Source organism: Cervus canadensis, chromosome 5 (genome assembly GCF_019320065.1).
Source record: "Cervus canadensis isolate Bull #8, Minnesota chromosome 5, ASM1932006v1, whole genome shotgun sequence".
In the NCBI taxonomy this organism is placed as follows: domain Eukaryota; kingdom Metazoa; phylum Chordata; class Mammalia; order Artiodactyla; family Cervidae; genus Cervus; species Cervus canadensis.
The window spans coordinates 34,937,659-34,962,033 of NC_057390.1; the positions used below are offsets into that span (position 1 = coordinate 34,937,659).

The window sequence follows — 24,375 nt, forward strand, 5'->3', positions numbered from 1 at the left end:
AAAAGCAATTTCTTTTTTTTTTATAAGCAATTTCTTTCAACCACTCTGACCTCACTTAACTAGGCTCTCATTATTCTGCCTGCAGTGATTACGTGCTGACTCCCCTACAGAACAGATGAGCAACACACGTCATGGACTGTTGGACACATTCCAACAAACATACAGGAAAAGTGGGAAAGCCTCGAGACACCGCCTCCTTACGAATGTCATACACAATTCTCAAGAGCACTTAATTTTCAAGGCATGTATGTTTACATGGACACTTCAGAACCTGGCTGAACTCTTCCCTCAAGCAACGTGAAAGCATCAATGGCCTAACCACAGATGCTTTAGCTCTCAGAGAGGACGACATATTTTTGCTACAGAATACAAAGAGCCCAAAATGCACCCTGTTATATTAATTGCCACAGAAAGCTAGAGAATCTATTTTCTGTTTATAAAAAAAAACTATAAAACCAAGAGGCTTTCCTCTTCAAGTTTCAAATATAGCATGTAGCCATGTGACTCATTCTAAGAAAAATTTAAGGACAAGGCCATAGATAAACCAACCATCCATCTCTAAATGTTAGAGAAACATGTGCACATATAACTCCCCCTAACAACAACCTTTATCTATTCTACACCAGGCAACTATGATAAATGTGTTACATGGAAGATTTGCCTTAATATTCACAATAACCCTAAAAAGTAACTTTTATTGCCATCTCCACTCCAGATGCAAAAACTGAAGCTTAATCACAAAACTAGTAATTTGTAAAATTGGAATAATAATAGCAAATCAAAATCCAACAGTGAATATGATATAGCAAATATCAGAAATATCTCTTCTACATTATAAAAACAAAACATCTCAGGAAATAATCAAATTGGGAATTATTTTAAGGGCAGACCTGTTTCTTGAAGTATGTTCCAAGGAACACTAGTCCCTGCAAATGATCTATGTTAAAAAAGCCTCCATAATTAAAATATTTGAGAGGCCCTTTATAATATACACTAGTCCATACGAGAAAGAAATACGGGATGAACTTAATTTTAAACAGTATGCTAGTTACATTTTTAAAACATATGCTCAAGTATTTTTCTTTAAACTCCGGATACACTTCAGAGGAAGTACCTTTAGAATTACAGCAATGGATCCAAACATTAATCAGAAAAAAGCATAAGAAAGAGGATATAAAATGCCCCAAAAGCCTGTAAACACAGGAGCAATAGTGTATTTATTGTAAAGTTCATCCTATGTTTCCAAACTTTTCAAACTCTGGTAGACTCATCCCTCCTCAGGAATTCATAAAACACATCACCATAAGAAAAATTCTTAGAAGCCCTTCAGGAAACAAATCTAATTACCACTGCTTAATCCTGTGTTTTCCAAACTTAATTAACTAAAGAACCCTTTTTATCCTGTGTATTACCTATTAACAATGTATAGAAAGAGTATTCTACAAAACACAGCTCTAACTCCTTCCAGTTTTCACACTGCCTTGTATTAGAAGGAGTAAAAGCACACTCCTAAAAGGCTTTTGTAAGCTACCTACTGCTACATTATAAACCCTTTTTCAACAGAACTACCGTTTACATGGTCAATAATAAACATAAAATAAAACTGAAGGATCATAAAACTTTTTCAGCATGCCTTGAGTTTCTATTACATAATACATCTCAAATATACATAACAAGCTCCAGCAACTCAAGTAACTTCAGTGCTCTACAATGACCTTGATTATTACATGTCAATGAGCAAGATAAAGGCTTAGAGAAAACTTTGGTTAAAATATAAATTACATGGGAATATGTATGTGTTTCTCTTAACACTTAATACAAATTCTTTTTCAAGCCCTGATGGTGAATCAGAAAAACTCTTCAAGTCTTAGAGTAGTCCTTCTTATTTAACACAAATATCAAGAACTACTTATGATACATTAAGGGACTTGATATTATATAACAGTGAAAAACCACAAGGCACAGAGAAAGAGAAGTTTAAAAACCAAAAATGCAATGTCTAAACCTTATTTGTGGGCTTGTACATCTTCCATCATACTGCCCTTTGAAGTTCAAAGCTGTGCACAGAAACAGGCTCAGATAAAAAAGAAGCACAGTAAAAGGAAATTCAACATGTTAATAAGGTTTCTTTTAAACAAATGGAAATGGACAAATATCTTAATAACCCAACAAAACCTCCAAGCAACTTTTTAGCTGAATTATTAAAAGGCCATATAGTAAGTTTTACTGAATGGTTTTTAGCCATCAGCTGAAAATAAAATAAAGACATTACGTTGTGTCAGATGTATCCATGTGTGATATACTGATAAGAATGGACACAATTATTTTTATAAAATTAACAGGATAACAATGATCAGTATTGATTAGAAAGACAGACATAATCAGGTCAGTTAAGCCAGGAGCCCTTTCTACAGCCATATATAAAAGGCATTAATATGAGTTTAAATTTCCTGTAATTTCTCAACTTCCCATCTCTTTTACCCATTCCAGTTAAAGAAGTCTTTTTCTTATATTTTCTCATTTGAGTTGAATTACTCAGCTATGCCCCTGAAAGACTAGCTTCATGTCACTGAAGCTGTTAACTTGTTAGCCCCAAAGGACAAAGAATTCTTTTGTACAGTGTGGAGGAGACAAGACAACTTTCCATCATGCTTTGGAGCAGGAGAAGAGCTAAAGGTCACTGCTCCAAATAGAAGCCTATTCTCTCCAAGGGATACTCAGTAAAAATGTTTCAGAATGCTAATCCTGAGCTAAAAAGTTAAAGTGGCTGAATAAAACAAAAAAGAAGGGAAAACTTAAAACCCGGAGCCATTATTTATATTTATTATCTTCATCACTTTTTGATATTAATTATACTGTTTGTAAAAGCAGATAACTTTACCATAATGTAACAGGCCAACAGTGCAAAAAACATCAGAAATGTTAAATTCCTAGATCTCAGGAGAAATGCCAGAAAACATACAAATAAGAAAACAAAAGTTTTTGGAAACTATAAGCAAGGTGAAAAGGCAGCCTTCAGAATGGGAGAAAATAATAGCAAAGGAAACAACTGACAACGAATTAATCTCCAAAACATACAAGTAGCTCATACAACTCAATACCAGAAAAACAAACAACCCAATCAAAAAGTTTGCAAAAGAACTAAACTAACATTTCTCCAAAGAAGACATACAGGTGGCTAAAGAATCACATGAAAAGAGGCTCAACATCACTCATTATCAGAGAAATGCAAATCAAAACCACAATGAGGTACCATCTAACACTGGTCAGAATAGCTGCCATCAAAAAGTTTACAAACAATACATGCTGGAGAGGGTGTGGAGAAAAGGGAACCCTCTTACACTGTTGGTGGGAATGCAAACTAGTACAGCCACTATGGAGAACAGGGCGGAGATTCCTTAAAAAAACTGGAAATAGAACTGCCATATGACCCAGCAATCCACTGCTGGACAAACACACTGAGGAAAGCAGAACTGAAAGAGACACAAATACCCTAATGTTCACTGCAGCACTTACAAGACATGGAATCAACCTAGATGTCCATCGGCAGAAAAACAGGTAAGGTACATAAACACAATGGAGTTTTACTCAGCTAAGAAAAAGAACACATTTGAGTCAGTTCTAAAGAAGTGGGTGAAACTGGAGCCTATTATACAGAGTGAAATGAATCAGAAAGAGAAACACCAGTACAGTATATCAACACGTATATATGGAATTTAAAAAGACATTAATAACAATCCTATATTCAAGGCAGCAAAAGAGACACAGATGTAAAGAACAGACTTTTGTTCTGTGTGGAAGAAGGCAAGGGTGGGATGATTTGAGAGAATAGCATTGAAACATGTATATTTACCATATATAAAATAGATGACTAGTGCAAGTTCAATACATGAAGTGGGGTACCCCAAACTGGTGCTCTGGGACAATCCAGAGGGATAGGGTAGGGAGGGAGGGGGAGGGAGGTTCAGGATGGGGGTATATATTGCACTTATGGCTGATTCACGTCGATGTATGGCAAAAACCACCACAATATTGTAAAGTAATTATCCTCCAATTAAAATAAACTAACTTAAAAAAAGTTTTTGACTCATTAATAACTAAAGTCAGATAAGTGCTGATTAAATCTTTTATACAATGATCTTATACCAAACCAACATTACTATAATAACATACTGTTACTATAAAAATAAAATTTCAAAACTCATACCACAGGCTTCCCTGATGGATCAGTGGTAAAGAAGTCTGCCTGCCAGTGCAGATGTGGGTTCAATCCCTGGTCCAGGAAGATCCCACACACCATGGAGCAACTAGGCCCACGCACCACAACTACCGAGCTCCAGAGCTCAGGAAGTGAAACTACTGGACCCACATGCCACAACTACTGAAGCCCTGAGCCCCAGAGCCCACGCTCCACACCAAGAAAAGATATCAAAAGGAGAAGACCATGTACCACAAAGAGTAGCCTCGCTCCCTGTAACTAGAGAAAAGCCCACTCAGCAACAAAGACTCAGCACAGCCAAAACAAAACAAAACAAAACAAAACTGGAGATCGATTCAAGACAGCAGAGCACTGAAACTGCAACTAGCTGTTGAACAACGACTGACAGGACACTGGAACTCACCAAAAAAAGATACCCCATGTCCAAAGACAAAGGAGAAACCACAACAAGACACCTCATCCACCAGAAGGCAAGACAGAAGAAGCAAGAAAATCCCACAGCCATTAGAATGAAAACCATGTCACAGAAAGTTAAGCAAAATGAAAAGGCAGAGGATCATGTCCCAGATGAAGGGATAAGATAAAAATCTCAGAAAAGCAACTAAACGGAGTAGAGATAAGCAACCTTCCAGAAAAAGAATTCAGAATAATGACAGTGAAGATGATCCAGAATCTTGGAAACAGAATGGAGAAGATGCAAGAAATGTTTACCAACGACCTAGAAGAACTAAAGAACAAACAGAGATGAACAATACACTGTTCAGTTCAGTTCAGTCGCTCAGTCGTGTCCAACTCTTTGCGACCCCATGAATCGCAGCACGCCAGGCCTCCCTGTCCATCACCAACTCCCGGAGTTTACCCAAACTCATGTCCATTGAGTGGGTGATGCCATCCAGCCATCTCATCCTCTGTCGTCCCCTTCTCCTCCTGCCCCCAATCCCTCCTAGCATCAGGGTCTTTTCCAATGAGTCAACTCTTTGCATGAGGTGGCCAAAGTATTGGAGTTTCCGCTTCAGCATCAGTCTTTCCAATGATACACTGGAAGGAATCAATAACGGAATAACAGGCAGAAGAACAGATAAGTGACCGGGAAGACAGGATGGTGGAAATCACTGCCACAAAACAGAATATGAAAAAAAAGGATGAAAAAAAAAAAAATGAGGACAACCTAAGAGACCTCTAACACAACATTAAATGCACCAACATTTGCATTATAGGGTCCCAGAAGGAGAAGAGAGAGAGAGGATCTGAGAAAATAGTTGAAGAGATAATACCTGAAAATTTCCCTAATTTGGGAAAGGAAATAGTCAACCACGTCCCGGAAGCACAAAGAGTCCCAGGCAGAATAAACCCAAGGAGGAACACACCAAGACACATAGTAATCAAACTGGTGAAAATTAAAGACAAAAATATTAAAAGCAACAAGAGAAAAATGACAAATAACATATAAGGGAACTCTCATAGCTTATCAGCTGATTTCTCAACAGAAACTCTACAAGCCAGTAGGGAACAGCATGATTTATTTTAAAGTGATGAGGGAAGAACCTGCAACCAAGAATATTTTACCCAGCAAGACTCTAGTTCAGATTTGATGGAGAAAGCAAAAGCTTTACAGACAAGCAAAAGTTAAAGAGAATTCAGCACCACCAAACCAGCTTTACAACAAATGCTAAAGGAACTTCCTAGGCAGGAAACACGAAAGGAGGAAAAGATCTACCCAAAATAAGCTTGAAACAAATTAGAAAACCGTAATAGGATCATGCTGCTGCTGCTGCTGCTAAGTCAATTCAGTCGTGTCTGACTCTGTGCAACCCCACAGACGACAGCCCACCAGGCTCCCCCATCCCTGGGATTCTCCAGGCAAGAACACTGCAGTGGGTTGCCACTGCCTTCTCCAAACAGGATCATATGTATTGATAATTATTTTAAATGTAAATGGATTAAACACACCAACCAAAAACAGAGACTGGCCAGGGGGAGGACAAAAACGTGCATGTATGTACTTCCACTTACCACATCACTCTACTTATATTCCCCAAACTGTATGTAATTATTTTATATTGTCTATCATGTTTCCAGTATGGCTTGCAATTGCAATTATTTTTTATTTTTTGGTCTGGTTACTAATTGTGAAAACTGATAAACATTTTTTACTATTGTGATCATGTTAGAAGAAAACTTATACCACTAAACTTATTATCTATTACCAAATTTCTGAAAATTCAAATATCTAATAATTAATTTTGGAAAATAGTCTTCTAAGATCCCTGGTATTATTTTTGTGACCAAAACTCAAATTCTTATTCATAACTGGTAAATGTAATACAGGAAATTCATACACTGTCTTAAGAAGAAACAGAACAAAAAGCTATTTTTAAACAAAATTAGTCAATTGTTCTTTAGAAAGGTAATTCTAATTAATTTAAATAATTTTAAGTATGCAACCTAGAGAACTCAAACTTTCAGATGCATGTTGAAAGAAATAAAAAAATTAACAAATTTTTCTATTTCTTTCCCCAGGCACTGTCTATGTTACCCTCTTGAAATACTAAAACAAAACCTACTGGGAGAATTGACAGCTTTCTTGCTTGATCAGCTTTACACTGAATCTCAAAATAATCAAATGATTTTCCCTTTATATGTACAGTGATTACATGAAAACTAAGAACCAGACATTAGCTTATGTAAATGTATTACAAAGACTAAAAATTTAATTGATTTTTAGATAAACAGAGGATGGCAAAAGATATGTCTTCTCCAGAAATGAAGACGAGAATTAACCTTGGTATTTTTGTCTGATGTGCCAGACACCATGCAGTGTACTATATGTATATACAAATATTAAATGTGAGCGTATGTGACAATAAAGCTACCATCTCTTAGCCTTAGTCTCTTGGGAAGTGTTTCCCCTTTAATTAAATTCCCCACTGGGTAGGTAAATAATGGCAAAGATGTTTCAAAATTAAGTCTACTGCCATGGCCCTGACAAACAATTAAAATGTAAATTGTAAAGACTGAGAGAATGTACCCTCATCAAAGAGATATTCTGATGTTTTAGCTTTTTCCCTATGGACTAACAAATAGCATTTTCCAGAGAGTTTTCTTACTGAAAACCTACCTTACTAATTAAAAATACATTTGGTCCAATTATAAGTTCCCACACGGAAGAAAATACATGACAAGTCCTTTTAAAGTCACTAAAAAATATTTCAGTTATGATACATAGGGCCACTTCACATAGCAACATTGCCAAGAACAGCAAAAAACAAAGTCTAATAGCTCATATCTGTGACCAAAGACCACCATAAACCACACTGTTACTTCTTTAAGTTTCCAACAGTTTAATTATTTTGTAAGCATGCTTTTCTTTGAGCTTCTCCTATTTTGGTTTACTTAGCTTCTTAAATCTATAAACTTGTGTCCTTATCTAATGTTGGGATGTGTTTGTCCATTATCAGTCACAATCTCCTTCTCCTCTCTCTGGATCCTAATGACATGAATGTCAACACTGATGATATTGTCCCTCAGGTCCCTGAGCCTCTGTTCTTTTCTGTCCCCCCAATCTTCTTTCTCTCTGTTCTTCTGTTTGGATAATTTATATTGGTCTATCTGCAAGGTAAATGACTCTTTCCTCTGTCAATTCCATTCCACTATGAAGCTCATACCAGAGAAGGCAATGGCAACCCACTCCAGTACTCTTGCCGGGAAAATCCCATGGACAGAGGAGCCTGGTAGGCTGCAGTCCATGGGGTCGCTAAGAGTCGGACACGACTGAGCAACTTCACTTTCACACATTGGAGAAGGTAATGGCAACCCACTCCAGTGTTCTTGCCTGGAGAATCCCAGGGACGGGGGAGCCTGGTGGGCTGCCGTCTATGGGGGGTCGCACAGAGTCGGACACGACTGAAGCGACTTAGCAGCAGCAGCATTAAGCTCATACAGCTAACTTTTCATTTCAGATATTACACTTTTCAATTTTTACTAAAAAGTCCATTTGGTTCTAATTTTTACTTCAAAGCTGAAAATATCTACCTTTCCATTTATTTCAAGTGTGTTTACCTCATTAAAACAGTTGTTTACAATTATTTGATATTTCCAATATCTACATCATCTCAGGGTTGACACATGTTAATTGTCTTTTCCCTCCAAAATTCGTCATATTTTTCTGGTTCTGTCAAGTAATTTTAGATTGTATCCTGGATATTATGAATAGTAATGCTGTGTGTAGACTCTGGGCCCTGGGTCCTGCTATAACTCTTTGACCATAATACTGATTGTGTTTTTTTGTTTTTTTAGCAGGCATATAACCTAGTTAGGTTTAGACTATAATTTCTTTTTCACCTCTATAGATAGTTATTCCAATGTGAATTCAGTTCTCAAGCCTTTGCTATGCTGCTTTGAGTCTGGCCCCATGAAATGTGCCACTCGGGCCTGAGACTTGGGTGATAGTTCAAATCTTGTTGTCAGTAATTTCTGTCCTGTGCATTCAAAGGTTGGATGGGCTCTGGACATATATAGGTTTGTACACAGAATTAAGAAAACCTTTTCTCCAGCTTTCTTTCTCCAGGATTTCCCTCATACCCTGTCCCAGAGGGTTCTATTCTATCCAATTCCTCAGGCCAGAAAAAAACATTCATTTTAAGGTATTTTGGTGTTAACAGGAGCACTGCTGTGGTTTAACATGTTTAATTCAAACTACACTTATAAGATGATGACCTATGAGCTAAGCTGCTATGACAGAAGAACCAAAAATATCATTCCTCCAAAAGGTAAGATGAAAGCTAAAACAGATTACTGATATGCTGGACACACAGACATACAACTATACAAAACCATTATGTTCTTATCAAATAAAAAAATATTCAATTCTGATCTAATAATAAAAAAAATGGAGACAGATATAAATAATGACAACTGAATCAACTAAAGTCAACAGTACAGCCCTAGTGAGGCAAACTAAAGTAACTAGGCCTCCTGTTTAGAAAGATAAAATCAAAGAAACTATATAGTGAACTATGAAATCATCAGTTATGCAGAGTGGATCCCAGATACTCAGATTAACCACAACTCCAATACTCCGAGTACAGTGTATACCTAGAAGCTTAAGTTCAGAACAAATAAAAATGAACTACTATTTTACACAGCAAATGTTAAGAGATGGTAGAGAATAAAAAAGCTCAGCAAATAAGTTCTTGATAAATTTTTAAGTCATAGCTAGCAATCCATAATGGTGAATTCAGGAAGCCAATGAAATCTGAGATTAGCCCACAAATCTCTTTTGCGTCATTAAAAGTAATAGTGTCTAGTTGCACAACTTATTTCATTATTGGCTGGACCATAGATTTTACTCAATATAGCTTCTCTTACATCTAGCCTTTTTTTTATTTATTCTATTTTAAAACCTTACTAGTCTGATAGACAAATCTTGTCTAGTTTCGCCAGAAGCTAATCAATAATCTATCAATAATTCTTCATTTATTCTACTCATAGGATCATGGTAGATTAGCAAAAGAAATATTAACATTTTTAAATTTAATTAGTGTGATCTACAGAAATAAATGCTATATACCAAATACGTTAAAAGTGCTATAATATCTATAAAACTAAAGTTTTATTTTAGATTCATAACAAGTCTTATAAATATAAATTTTAAATGATAACCTGAAACACAGTCAATACAATACCTGAGAAATTTTAAAATCTTTTTTATCTTTTTATCTCAGTTTTACTGAGATATAATTGACAAACAAGATTGCAAGATATTTAAAGTATAAAATGTGGTGATTTGATACACATATATATCCTAGAAACATTCATCACCTATGTAATTATCTTTTAGAGAGCATTTAAGTTCTACTTTCAGCAAATTTCAATTCTATAATTCAATGTTGTCAGTTATAGTCACCATGTTAAACATTAAATCCTCAGGCCTTAGTCACTGTAAAACTTAGTTTGTTTAAATTCCTGAAGTGTTTTGAAGATCAAAGATATCAGAGAATTCCTGCATTTACTTTAATATATTAAATATATTTCCTGAAATTGCTACACCAAAAAATATCATCCAGCTTCAAAGAGAGAAGGAAAAAAACCTGACATTATCACCTTGTTTTTGTTACAGTTTGATTAGTCAAACAACCAAAAGTACATCATAGAGGCTTTTGTTTTTGTCTGTTTTTCCGTTTTTAAGTTCCCAAGTTAGCTCTAAAGACATGCTATTTTATCACAAAAGAGTCATCTGGAAACACATCTCCATACAGCCAAAAAGAATAAAAGTAAAGTAGATATACGTACTTCTTTTGCAAAGCCATACACAAGGGAGAACTGAATCCAAAGACAAGGCACATCTGGGCGTCTGGGCTGTAGCCAGACTGGAGCAACATTTCCAGGCACTCCTCATGCCCTCCAAACACTGCTGAGTACACGGGACTCACTTTGTCTGGCTCAGTGTCACAAACCCGGTCAGTGAGTGGTATTAACAAGTCCAAGATTCTGCAAATACACAAGTTCAGGAGTATGTTTCTGTATGTACATAACTGTAGACATTTCTACAGTACATATTTTGAGTCACCCATTGATTGAATTTAAGAAGTCTGTCTTCAGTGTACTTTTTATATACAATAAATTATTACAAGGTACATGCTCCAAAATGCGTATTACTGTTGCTTAATAAAAAGGCCCTTAAACATATTTGAAACAAAACTAAATAATGTTCCTATAAAAGTAAATAGGTAACATATTGTCCTTTTTTATTTTTTTTACTAATTGTTTACATTACCACCACTACTCAAGTCCCCAAAATTCAAATTTTATATGAGATTTTTATGATCTAATTATTCAAAACTTCATTACACTAAATACAAACTTATATCAAGACAATATATTATTTTCCTTTGTAAAGTAGCAGCCACAAGTTTTACTTTTCTAATTAGTAAGAATTTTTTAGGATGATGAGAGACATGAAATGAACAGTATTTACATCAGGAAGAAATCAGGATTTCTGCTAAAATATCCTATTCTCAGAAAAGAAGATGAGCTCTTTTATGTGTTATGGCAGATTTATTTAAAAGACTAGTAGCTAACTAGAGAAAGTTCTAAACAAAATCATTAAAATATAAGTTCTTAGATTATTTTTAGACTTACCTCCAGCACTCAGCTGGAGAGGTCTACATTATAAGGATAATATAAGCCAGAAATTCTCCTCTTTCTGGGAAAAGGAAGGCAGAGCTATGCCAAAGTATATTTATAACATTCTTTCTCCTTGCCACTTTTCCTTAGGTAAAGTAGGACTAAGATAATAATATTTAAGGAGAACCTATATTTACTATAAAGAAAATCATCAGTGACCAACAGAATTCTCAAAATTGAGAACAAATAAGCACAAATTCCGGAGAAGGCAATGGCACCCCACTCCAGTACTCTTGCCTGGAAAATCCCACGGACAGAGGAGCCTGGTAGGCTGCAGTCCATGGGGTCTCGAAGAGTCAGACATGACTGAGCGACTTCACTTTCACTTTTCACTTTCATGCACTGGAGAAGGAAATGGCAACCCACTCCAGTGTTCTTGCCTGGAGGATCCCAGGGACGGGGGAGCCTGGTGGGCTGCCATCTATGGGGTCGCAGAGTCAGACATGACTGAAGCAACTTAGCAGCAGCAGCAGCGCAAATTCTCAAGAGGGTTCTGACATCAATTTAAAGCTCAGAGTATAACTGTAGATTTATGATTAAATAAAATATCAAGAGTTAAGAAAAACATCAAATATTTAAACCTAAGTATTTTGCTAAAATAAACAACCTGTCGAGTGTCTCCTACATGTAATAAATGTGTTAAAAATTTTTAAGTGAGTTGGAAAAACTATACTCTTCAGTTCAGTTCAGTGGCTCAGTCGCATCCAACTCTTTGCAGCCCCATGGATTGCAGCATGCCAGGCCTTCCTGTCCATGACCAACTCTTCAACAAGGCACAAACAAGATTACAAATATCTTTAAGAAAACAGTAAAATACCATGATACCTAGTGGCATAATAACACAATTACAGCATCTGTTTTTCTACTATACAAACATATTAAATATTAAAGACCACTTCACTATTACTTTTTAAATTAAATAATACTAACAATAGCTATAAAAAATTACTACTGCAGTATTAAGACTCTAAAAACTTTAAATATATATTTTTAAAAACTGTTTGGTACCAATCTATATTAAGATAGGCTGCCATATTCTCAAGGTAAAACCAGGTTTAATAATTTCTAAGATTCTTAGAACTCCCAATTTAAGGGAGTTTCAACTTTCTTTAAGTCTCTCTCTCTCCAAAAATTTCATTTGAATTTTTGGCTAGGGAAGAAGAGTAACAGATGCAGGACAAAGTACCAGGTTGAATTTGAAATCAGACAAAGAGAAGTCCAGTCAAAGGGTTCAAGATGTGGCGGACTGCCTAGACCCCACGAAAAAGAACTCCAACAGAGATCACAAATCCAAAACCTTTCTGGTGTCAGGGAGGTAACATAAGTAAGTTGAATAAAGTCATCAGATCAGTACCTCAAGATGTCTAGGATAAAACTGGAAAGGAGTGGAAGAGTAGCTTAAGAAAGTCAGAGGGAAGACTTAACACCCTGAGAAGGTCTCCTGGGCCACTCTGCCTCACTCTAAGAAAGTGCAAGACTAAGAACTGCAGGGGATGGCATGGGAGACAGATGTGGGGGTGGACCTAATCATCGAGCAAATCAGTAGAGAAGGGAACACCAAGGATTATGTCTGGAGGTAAAGGGTCTGGTCCAGAAGATCTAATTTCTTACTACCTCTCAATTATGAGACCATTTTTCTTTTCATTTTTAACACTTACTTTGTATGGCCCATCTGTGCAGCTGCATGTATAGGTAGCTGCCAATTGTCCTCATTACAGTAAAGATCAGAATCTGCCCCACTGGAGAGCAAAAGCTCCACACATTCTGTGTGGCCCTCTTGAGCAGCAATGAACAAGGGAGTAGCTTTGTCCAAGGCTTGACAATTGACATTTGCACCTAAAATAAAACATTTAACATATAACCCTCTTTAATGCAAAAATTAAAAAAGATAATCAACAAACAATCCAAAGCAGCTGTCTTAAAAGGGTACAACAGATTTTCCTCCTTAATGGATACTGTTGTTGAAACATTAATTTTCAATTTCTTATTGGTAATCATTTAAATTGTTTTTTTCTTTTATGTTAATAAGAAAAAAAAGATTAATATTTTGGAATTCATTTTTAAGCTAAAATATGAATTTTACTCTATGAAGGATTCATTTCATTCCAACCCTTCCTCCAACAAACACTCTGAGGGTCTAATAAGCAATCATTTTTAAAAAAATGCAAATCATCAAGTATGGATAACATTTCTGATCATTACTGAAAGAATAAGAAAAAAAATCTAAATTATGAGACCTTATAGATGCAACTAATTGATTCAGGCTAAGAGTGGTGAAAAAAATTCCAGCAGATATGATATAAACGGGGGCTATGACTTTAAACTAATGTTGACTATACTCTCTATTATATCCCTTTTCTTCATGTCCAGTATATAATGAACAGAGCCCACAATAAAAGGAAAAAGCTCTATTTAAATGGGTTTCTAAGCTGAATTTTCAAGCATAAATCTAATCAATTATTTAGATGCAAATGTATAAAGATGTGAAAAAGTTTAGTGACCTCAATTTCTGTGAAGGTTTCGAAAATAGCAGACTTCCTCCAACTTTTCTCACTGACAAATAATGTGCTACGTATGTGTGTGTTAATACATGACCATGAAAATTTTTAAATTTCTGGAATACACCTCAGTGGAAAAATCATCATCCTCAAGGGGGAAGACTATTTTTTATTTAAAAGCGTGTTTCATAAATACACCCTGAATAAACCAAAGCCCTGAAATGGGTAAGAACAATGCAAAATACAAATGGTAAGTCAGAATTCACCAACGGTCACGAATGGTCAGAAATTCCAACTGGATATTCAACACGTCTAGATACATAGAACCTTCTTGACTTGTACAAGGTGGACACTTCACCTACTGTCAGCATTAGAAAGAAATGAACTCTGTAGCTGAGGAAAGATTAAGTCAGAAAAGAAACCTACTTAACTTTCTTTTTTTAAGCAATGTTTTGTTTTGATTGACAATTTTAATGTATAAGAATAAGGAACCAGTCTGTAAAATTTCAGGTAAAAAAGTTGGGGCAATGAGGAAGAATTCACTGAAAGTCATTTTAAAGAGTTAGAAACATGTATAGTTGCATTATTAACCTACCTATATACCTTTTCAACTTGCTGTTCATAACTATTCAGAGAGAAGGAAAAAAAAACAAAAAACAGGTGCTTAATGTTCCAGGAGACAGGCTCAGCATGAGGAGAGAGTCATTAAGCTGCAGTTTAACCTATTTCATTCTAAGTATTAGTTACACACTAATAATTGGAACTTTGGGGACTGGAAGTCATAAAATGCATCATGACAGTCCGTGGGAAGGTACAGCACAGAAGAAGGAAGATAAGAAATCAAAGTCCTATGTCCGAGTCCCGATTCTGCCAGTGAGTAGTTTCTATTATACATCTCTGGCACGTCACTTAAACAGCTCAAGAGTCTGGGATTCTTAATACAACAACAAAACACATGCTCGAATAAATGACTTTAGGGATTATCTCAACTCCTTGATATTTGTAACGTATCTTAATTTTACACTTAACAAATGCTTGTTTCTCTTGCTTACTATGCCAACTTGAGTATTTCAAGGTTTATAATGAGAAAGCAGAAATAAGAAAATATGTGCTCTAAATAAACTTTGTTTTGGTAATTTATTAAAAGTTTAGATATTATAAAAGATATGTGAAAAGCCTAGATACTAAAAAAAAAAATTGTGTGGTGGCAAATCTGGTGTCTCCCATCTGCTCTTAACTATCCGTGTTTTGTCAGGTTAGCACTGTGCACAGCAATGGTGTCAGAAGAACTGAAAAGCCCTTATATAACAAATGTTTCTGGTCACAGAAATGTCACACAGCAATAAGCATGCCACCTCAACAACATCTTCTCTGACAATGCTGAATATGTAATGGTTGTCACTGAAAAACTTTTAAGCAGGTTTATGTTGCTATTTATTAACATAATAGTGTAAGCAGGCTTTGAAATAAACCCATTTAAATATCACACAATTAACCAAAATACACAAGTCAGAGGGTTAATGTACAAAAAAGCTATCTAAACGATTAATTAAGACTATATTAGTCATGTACCCGAGAAAGTTGGAACCGTTCAGGTCGCTATAATGAAGGACAGCCCCATCATTCAACTTGCCAATAAACCTGCTTTAGCAATAGATCATTAAGGTTCTGCTGAGGTAAGTTAGTAGTTGTGCACTGTATTATGTTAGTTAAATAGGGACTTAGTAACCAGGCTTACAAATTAACTTGTACGTACTCTTATTTACCACTAACATAAGACAATAAATTTCAGAACCTGATTTATATCTAGTCAAGAATTACTCTTCCTAGGAGGATACAACATTAAACTCGTGATCTTAACAGTGCAAAGGCTAACAGATGAGTCTTACCCGATGATACAAGTATGCGCAAGCTTTCTAGCTTGCCATACTGAGCAGCCACAAATAAAGGTGTGATTCCAAAGTCATCCTGGCATTCCTTGTTTGCTCCTTTTTTAAGAAGCAATTTTATGATCTCAGCATTTTCCTAAGGCACAGATTCATATTTTAAATAAGAGAAAACAACAATAGAAGATATCTCTTTTTTTATTGTTGTGTGTGTATATGCTTTTTATCCTCACTAAAGGAAAACTCTCTTTTAAAAGTGTTTTAGGCGATGGGAAGAAAGTGTTAATCATTAGTCTGTACCTTAAGCTAGCCCATTAAACATAAACAGATAAAACAATGATCTCTAGGAATTAGAATCCTTATAAAAATCCCACAAAATTAGTTTGCAAGCCCAAGCACTAAGGTATTATCACAGTTTCTAAACAAAGTGCTATAAATATAATAAACCATTGCTCACTATCAATTTATATATCCCAAATATTCTGATGGCCTCTTAACTACGCTATCAACATTTGAAAAACTTACATAATCCCTGCAGCCCAAAGTTGCTAGAACTACTAGAGTAGCAGGCTTATTCAGAATGATCATTACCATTTAGACTGCCTTTCTGTACTGCACTAACCACCATGAATCACAGGCAAGTAGGAAGCAAAGACTGTATAGAATTGTCATTTTAAAAGGGTAAAACACACAATTTACATGGAAATGAAATAATAAAGCAGAGCTTACCTGAAAAGTAGCCTGGTGCAAGGCGTTCCACCCACACATAGAATGGGATCCATTAACGTTTGCTCCATGTCGAAGCAGCAGCCTTAACACATCCATCTGTCCATTTTCAACAGCTGCAATACAGCAGTTAAAAAAACTATCGTCAGTAAAAAGGCATGTTTGTACAACTGGGCACTTTGGTGATGTTTCCATCATTTATTCAGCCCAGAACTCACAATACTGTGACCATTCCTATCAACAAATCAAAACATATGTGTTCTCCTTGTTTAAGGATAAAACATTTATCACAATTACCTCAACCCAAATCCATTAATATATATACTCTTTTGGGACACACACAAAATTATTTTCAACTGTATCTTAAAAGATACAGAGGAAATGGAAGCAAGAGGCAAACATTTATTCTCTCTGATAATGGAGACAATATGTTTATATTTTGTTAAAAATGCAACTGGAAGGGGCATGGAATGAACAGTTAAGAAGAAACAGCATCAGTCTGGAGAAACAGTCTCAAAAGAATTGAAACGTTGGCTACTATTACCATTTCATCACAAATGACAACAGTAACTGACAAGCAAACTGAAAGCATAATACTGCAAGTCTTTACTTTAGATATTTTTAGCATAATAAACAACAATCTTTGTTAAAATGATGTTCTTTTATCAACCAATGAAAATTTAGTAGAACCCTGCTTATTTGAACTAAACGGGGACTCCAGACAAACTTAGGAGCATTGTTAAAGAAATGCATATTATTTCACTACAGTAAATGAAACAAATGACCCCCAAGTTGCTACTACAATAGATTATTTGAAGGAAGAGTTTGCATGCCTATAGAGACCTAAAAATTATGTGCCCTTTTACTAATTACATTATGCTACTTTTTTCCACATATCTAACTTAATATTAGCACAGGATATGTGTAATCTAGTATCATGCACATATAACAGTTTATAAACCCTACTTAGTGAGGATGGACATAGTATAATGCTATTAACTTGATACAACAAACAGTGGGGCTGAACTTTCTACAATATTATCTGCACAAAATTTTGTTATGAAGGTGGGCAATTCTGGAGGAGTTAATGAAAAAATAGAATGCCAGAAGATAGTTAGACATTAACAAAATAAGTACACACATACACCATTAGCAAATTATGTATACTGTGAATGCTGTAGGTATTAGGCTATTATACTAACTTTTCAGAACTGTAACTGTGAAGAAATATCAATACCTAAAAGGAACAGAGATGTATATAGGAAGCTCTGATTTTTGTGCTTGATGATGGGAAAGGAGTTTTGAAAAACAAGATTTTTAATTTCATTTCAAGCATACAGTTATTCTGTATCTTCTACCATTGTAGGAGGCAGGAAATTAGAATCAACAAGTCTCAGTCAAAAGTTAAAAAGGCACTAGACATTCGGACAAAGGACCACACTTGAAAAATGGTAATATAGATGAAACAATGGGAAGATAAAATCCTTAAATTTCCCTCATAAGGATTGTAAGAAGTTCTTTAATCAAGAATCCTCTTATACTGGAAGGTTTCAGATATTCAAACACCTTGGTTCAGAGAGTATCACTGAAGTAGTTTAATCTAACTTCTCTTATTTCTAAGTTAATATTCAAGGACATTTTATCAGGCAAAGAACGACAGTTTTTCAAGCTAAGTTATTTTTCTATAATCAATTAAAATCAACCTATTTTGGGGTGGAGGTCAGGACAGAAAAGGAAGTAAATTTGTTTCATATCCAATTCATACATCATTATCAATGACTGCTGGCAAAAATCACTCTACAGTCAAGACCCTGAGTTGAAGATTATCAGGTTGTCATTGGTGATATATGAAACAGAGTGAAAATAAGATTGTTTCCATGAATTAGGCTGACCTTCTAAAAATGAAAGTCAAAAAAAATTTGATTATTAAATACAGTACAGAAGTCAGAGAGAAAAATTTTAGTATCATAAAGACACTAAGATATGTGATTTCTGCATGTCTAGTGAAAAAATTTCTGTGGCAAAATAGCATTTTTACAGCTTTTGCTAATTATTTCCAAAAAAAGCAACTGGCTGATTAATGGGTGATAAATAAGAAATAGTGGTTTAGAAAAGTGTATTTAGAGCTTACACCCTAGAGACAGGCTGAGACCTGAGACCTGCTACCACGCTTGCACCTGGACAAACATCTCCTCAAGCAACAAAATAGCAAGAAATTGTATGGTACTAAAAATAACTGTATGCATGCATAGATGGGGCAAATTCTAGACAAAAGAGACTAAAAAACCCAAATGACACTTCTGAAGAGCCTAGAGCAAAAGGGGGTCGGGGGCAAAAGCAGGGTACTGCGCAGGCCCCCTGCACACAACACCACACAAGACGTAGACAAGCACCGAAGCCACTCCTCTGGCCCAAACTGGTCAGACTCCTACCCTCACTCCACATAAGGAACAAGCGTGCCCCCACTCAGGGAATGAGCAAGGGAACCCTCGTTTGTTCTCACTCCCACTGCTGTAGCAGGGGCTCCAATAAAGCCTTGCTTGAATTTCTAGTCTGGCCTCTGATCAATTTCTATTGGTTAAGGAGGCCAAGAACCCTGGCTGGTAACACTACCTTCAAAGCTTCTCCTTTGGAAGAACTGAGTAACTTCTTCATCCTTATATAACAAGTTAACAAACTGAAGGGGCAGTAGTAACCATTCTATGACCAAGTGTACTATGCTTCAATAAAAGTTAATTTTAAAAAATACCCAAACTTGAACTTAATATTTGTTCCTCCTTATTGTAAGGAAACTACACTTCTTGAGGAGAGAAACTGGGTCCCCTTCCCCTTATGTGCTCAGGGCCAATCAGAGACAGAAGACGGACAACAAATAAGCATTGACTAGGTGAATGAAAAATAAATATCTAAAATAAAATGAGATTTTTCTCTTCTTAAGAATTCATTCTTCTCCAAACAGAACAGGTTTCAGAATTGTATTTCTTGATACAACACTATAACTGTGCACTAAACTAGCCATTGTAACAGTAGAAAATAGAGAGCAACTTTTTCTAGTATTAAACCAAGGCAAAAGACTATGATTCCTTAAGAAAGGAAAGGAAATACATGAGGTGAGACCCATGATGACCCCAGCTATCTGCCTGGGGACATTTCTGGACTATGGGGCAGTGAGCTAAAGTCCAGGCACAACAAGAGTAAGGTGGAAGAAAGAATACTGCAAGAAGAGGAAACAGCCCAGCGGAGCACAGCGGTCCGCGAGCTGAGGAACAGATCAGTTTAAGCAACTGAAATCGGTGGGGCAAAGCTCAAGAGAAAAGAGAACTGTGCAGAGGTGAGGTCCCACTGTGGAAGTCTGCCGAGAATCCTTGCTTGAGGTCTGGGTTACACGTGTACAAGGAAGAGGAATCTTACCAGAGAACTGCTAAAGAGTTAAGAATGGAACAGACAACCAGAAGACAAACAGTGCTGAAGGGCAACGGAACTCCTAGGAGTTCTGGCCCAGTCAGGGTGGTGAAACCACATGGCTTGCTACTTCAATACCTCATTAACACTCTGGGCATCTATCTAAGAAATCTAAGGCAGAGCCCTCGGAATAAAGACCACATCTAAGACTAAGGACTACTCTAGACCTTCTCTACAAAGCCTAAAATAAGCTCTGATCAGGATGGAGGCAGAGGATGTGAGTTGAGTCCTCCTGGGGAGTTAGACCTGGGAAATACGATCTCAACACAGCACAAAACCAAACCTAAACATATTTCAGGTAATAAGCCAGTAAATAATCTATTATTTAAAAAAAGAAAAAAAAATCATTATTTCTCAGAGGATAACAAAATTCAAGTCTCTATGAAATACTATCCACAATGTCCAGTATACAAGTCAGAAAGTAGTAAGGAGAAACTAACCCCAAGACGGCCAAGATTTTGGATTTAACAGATTAACTAAAGCAGCTACTATAAATATATGTTAATATCTATGGTATACAGACAACCTAGAAAGAAAATCTGAGCAGAGGAAAAAAAACTTAAAAAAAAAAAAGAACCAGCACCAAATGGAAATTCTAGAACTGAAAAGAGAAATGGATGTGCTTAAAAGATCAGAGATAATAGAAGAGTTGATGATCTTGAAGACATTAATATAAATGATCCAATCTAAAGAACTGAGAGAGGAAAAAAAACACTAAAGGAAAATCAACTGTGTATCAGGGACCTGTGGACAACATCAAACAGTGAACCATACATTAGCTGGAGTCCCAGAAGGAAAACAGAATAAGAATCGGGCAGCAAAAAAATATATATGAAGAAATAATGCCTGAAATTTTCCAAAATTTGATTTTAAAAACAACAAAAGCCATATTGAATTATAGATCCCAGAAAATCAGCAAACCAGTGTTTTGGAAGTAGTCACTACACTTAAGACTTCACATTATATGTAAGTTAAGGATGATTATATAAACATACTTGACAGCTCTGTGGAAGAATTTAAATGATTATAAAAGGGGGGTGCAAACAACAAGCCACTTAAATCAACTTAGCTATAATAATAGTTTAATTTTTTTCCAGGGCTCTTCAGTTCAGTTCAGTTGCTCAGTCGTGTCCGACTCTTTGCGACCCCACAGACTGCAACACACCAGGCCTCCCTGTCCATCACCAACTCCCAGAGTTTACCCAAAGCCAAGTCCATTGAGTTGGTGATGCCATCTAACCATCTCATCCTCTGTTGTCCCCTTCTCCTCCTGCCTTCAATCTTTCCCGGCATCAGGGTCAGTCTTTTCAAATGAGTCAGCTCTTCACATCAGGTGGCTAAAGTATTGGAGCTTCAGCTTCAACATCAGTCCTTCCAATGAACACCCAGGACTGATCTCCTTTCGGATAGACTGATTGATTGGATCTCCTTGCAGTTCAAGGGACTCTCAAGAATCTTCTCCAACATTACAGTTCAAAAGCATCAATTCTTCAGCACTCAGCTTTCTTTATAGTCCAACTCTCACATCAATACATCACTACAGGAAAAACCATAGTCTTGACTAGACAGACCTTTGTTGACAAAATAATATCTCTGCTTTTTAATATGCTGTCTAGGTTGGTCATAACTTTCCTTCCAAGGAGTAAGCGTCTTTTAATTTCATGGCTACAATCACCATCTGCAGTGATTTTGGAGCCCCAAAAAATAAAGTCTGTCACTGTTTCCACTGTTTCCCCATCACTTGTCATGAAGTGATGGGACTGGATGCCATGATCTTAGTTTTCTGAATGTTGAGCTTTAAGTCAACTTTTTCACTCTTCTCTTTCACTTTCATCAAGAGGCTCTTTAGTTCTTCTTCACTTTCTGCCATAAGGGTGGTGTCATCTGCATATCTGAGGTTATTGATATTTCTCCCAGCAATCTTGATTCCAGCTTGTACTTCATCTAGCCCAGTGTTTCTCATGATGTACTCTGCATATAAGTTAAATAAGCAGGGTGACAATATACAGCCTTGACATACTCCTTTTCCTATTTGGAACCAGTCTATTGTTTTTTTTAAAACACTGTATTTTTTAACTTACAACATTTTCAGCTTACAGTGGGTTTACTGGGATGTAACCCTTTCCTAAGTTGAGGAAGATTTGAACTCTATTACATCTAGCTTCTCTGGTTCAACATTATATTTATAAGATTTGTCAATATTACTGCCTCCAGTTGCCAATCACTCCTTTTTGTTGCTGTATACCATTTCATTGTATAAACAGAACACAATTTATTTACCCATTCTATTGCTGGTAGATGCTATTTGGATAGCTTTCTGTCTGGGCTGTTAAAGAGTGTGCAACAATAAAAATATTCTAGTACATGTCACTTTGAGTGAACACTGATAAACATTACTTTTGGATATATTCCTAAGGACGGAATTGTTGGGACAAAAGATATGTACATATTTAGCTTTAGTAAATTCTTCAAAACAGTTTCTCAAAGTGGCTAAAACAAACCCACACTCCCACCAACAATCTATCTTCCAGTTGCTCCACATCTTCATAAACACTTGGCATTTTCAAGTGTTCTTTTCTTTTTCAGCCATTCTGGTAGATGTGTAATTTTTACTCTTACCTTAATCATCAGTTACCTCAAATTCTCTTTGAAAGTTGTCAAGATATGAATAAATCAACAAAATATAACACTGTCTTTGTTCTGAGTTCCTTTGGGACTCATTAACTTGGGTACAAGTCAAGTCATGTTAACTGTAAACTAAAATTTCAAATCCTGACATTGGGGTTACAGAAGAAATAAGTTGATAACAGCTATAACTGGCTGATGGTACAAAGGAGTTCACTATATTATGTTCTCTTTTCAAATACATTTTAAATGCTTCACAATAAAAGTTTTTAGTATTTTTCACCAGCTCATGGCCCCACCTGCATAATATGGAAGCTGCATTACCTAACAAATTCTATCCCAACAAAGACTTCTCGTCTCCTAAACCTGTCATCTTCTGCTCGGAGACACCTTCCTGATGGTTCACAGTTGTATAGGCCATTTGAAGTTTATAACTACCAGAGTATCAATGAGAATGTCATCCAGGCCATAGGCTTATCTCCCAATTCTCAATATGCAAGATGCCGAAGTACTGCTGGTTTCCCTGCAGTCCCACTGTACAGGCAACATGCTATATATCTGAGCAGCCATGGAGAAGATGCCCTGTACCCTAACCTTCAACATGCTCTGTCCCTAAGCCTCCTACAGAGTAGGGCCACTAATAATCCTGTGCCTCTCAGAGGCGCTCACAGAAACAGATCCTTCACCTTCTGCCTTCAGCTCCTCTCACTACAGGGCTCAAATATGAATTCCAGGCTGTTCTTCTAACCATGTCTCCCCAAACGCCCCCTACCTCCCAGTCACGCAAATAAAAATCTCCACTTGAAAACCATTAATTCTACCCCCGAATTTGCCATCTATTGGTTCATGCTCACACAAATGCTCAGATGTCTCAAACATATCTGAATTATAATTTAGGATCATAATGGTGTCCTAGCTCTAATGGAAAGAACACAGACTGTGTAATCAGGCACTCTGTCCAGCTATGAGCAAGTTATTCCTTCATTCACACTTATTAAATAGGAATAATCTACTTACCTATGGGTTTTTATTTTGATTAAATAATTAATATAAGTAAATATAGGAAGTGCTCAATAAATGTTCCTTCTTTCCCTCCCTCAGTCCCCTTATCTCCCCCTTCCTGATAAACTACTGGTCAACTTCTCTTCCTAACAAACTCTACAAATAGGATACTCAGAAGGTTATTAGTTTTTCAATCATGAGGAATTAGGCCATAATTAAAATTACCTCTATTATACAGACCTCTGATTAAACTTCTCTTACTGGTCACCATCATTCTATGTACCCTAAAGTTAGTCTGTCCCCTTTGCAGAATCAATCCTTCTGACCAACAACCCAATTAACTGTAACAACCGTCACCAGCACTCAAGAACTGCATGTTCAGGCCCCCTCCAAAATGAGAGTGCAGACTCTCAGGTTTCCCCAATTTACTGCCCAAATTACTTCCTCCATGATAATCACCCACAAATCAGCTTTTTTAGTTTAATAAATGCTTATGTTTAACTTTCCTCCTCCACAGCCATAACTGATCTGTTTTACAAACATACACACCATTTCCCATTCAAAAAAGCAATTCAAAGCCCATAATCCTCTTTCTTTCCATGGTCACCTCCTCTATGAACAGTCATTCACTTGCCCAATTTTTCACTCTTCCAAAAAACAGAGCTGGGTCTACAGGTAGGCAGATGCTTATTAACACAGAACCTTTATGCTTTTTTTTGTCCTTCCACTTCCTGTCAAAGTTTTCACAGACCTAAAGACACTTCGTTTTAGA

The 24,375-nt window shown here is 36.3% G+C and overlaps 1 protein-coding gene across 1 annotated transcript in view; it reads right to left on the reverse strand.

The window, feature by feature from the left end:
• ASB3 (ankyrin repeat and SOCS box containing 3) overlaps positions 1 to 24,375 on the reverse strand; it is a 119,000-nt gene that overhangs the window by 27,356 nt on the left and 67,269 nt on the right. Inside the window, exons 4-7 of the mRNA XM_043468555.1 lie at positions 16,518 to 16,630; positions 15,792 to 15,927; positions 13,063 to 13,240; positions 10,511 to 10,708 (exon numbers count right to left, since the gene is read on the reverse strand). Coding sequence (XP_043324490.1) covers positions 10,511 to 10,708; positions 13,063 to 13,240; positions 15,792 to 15,927; positions 16,518 to 16,630 — 625 coding nt within the window. The remainder of the gene's footprint in view (positions 1 to 10,510; positions 10,709 to 13,062; positions 13,241 to 15,791; positions 15,928 to 16,517; positions 16,631 to 24,375) is intronic.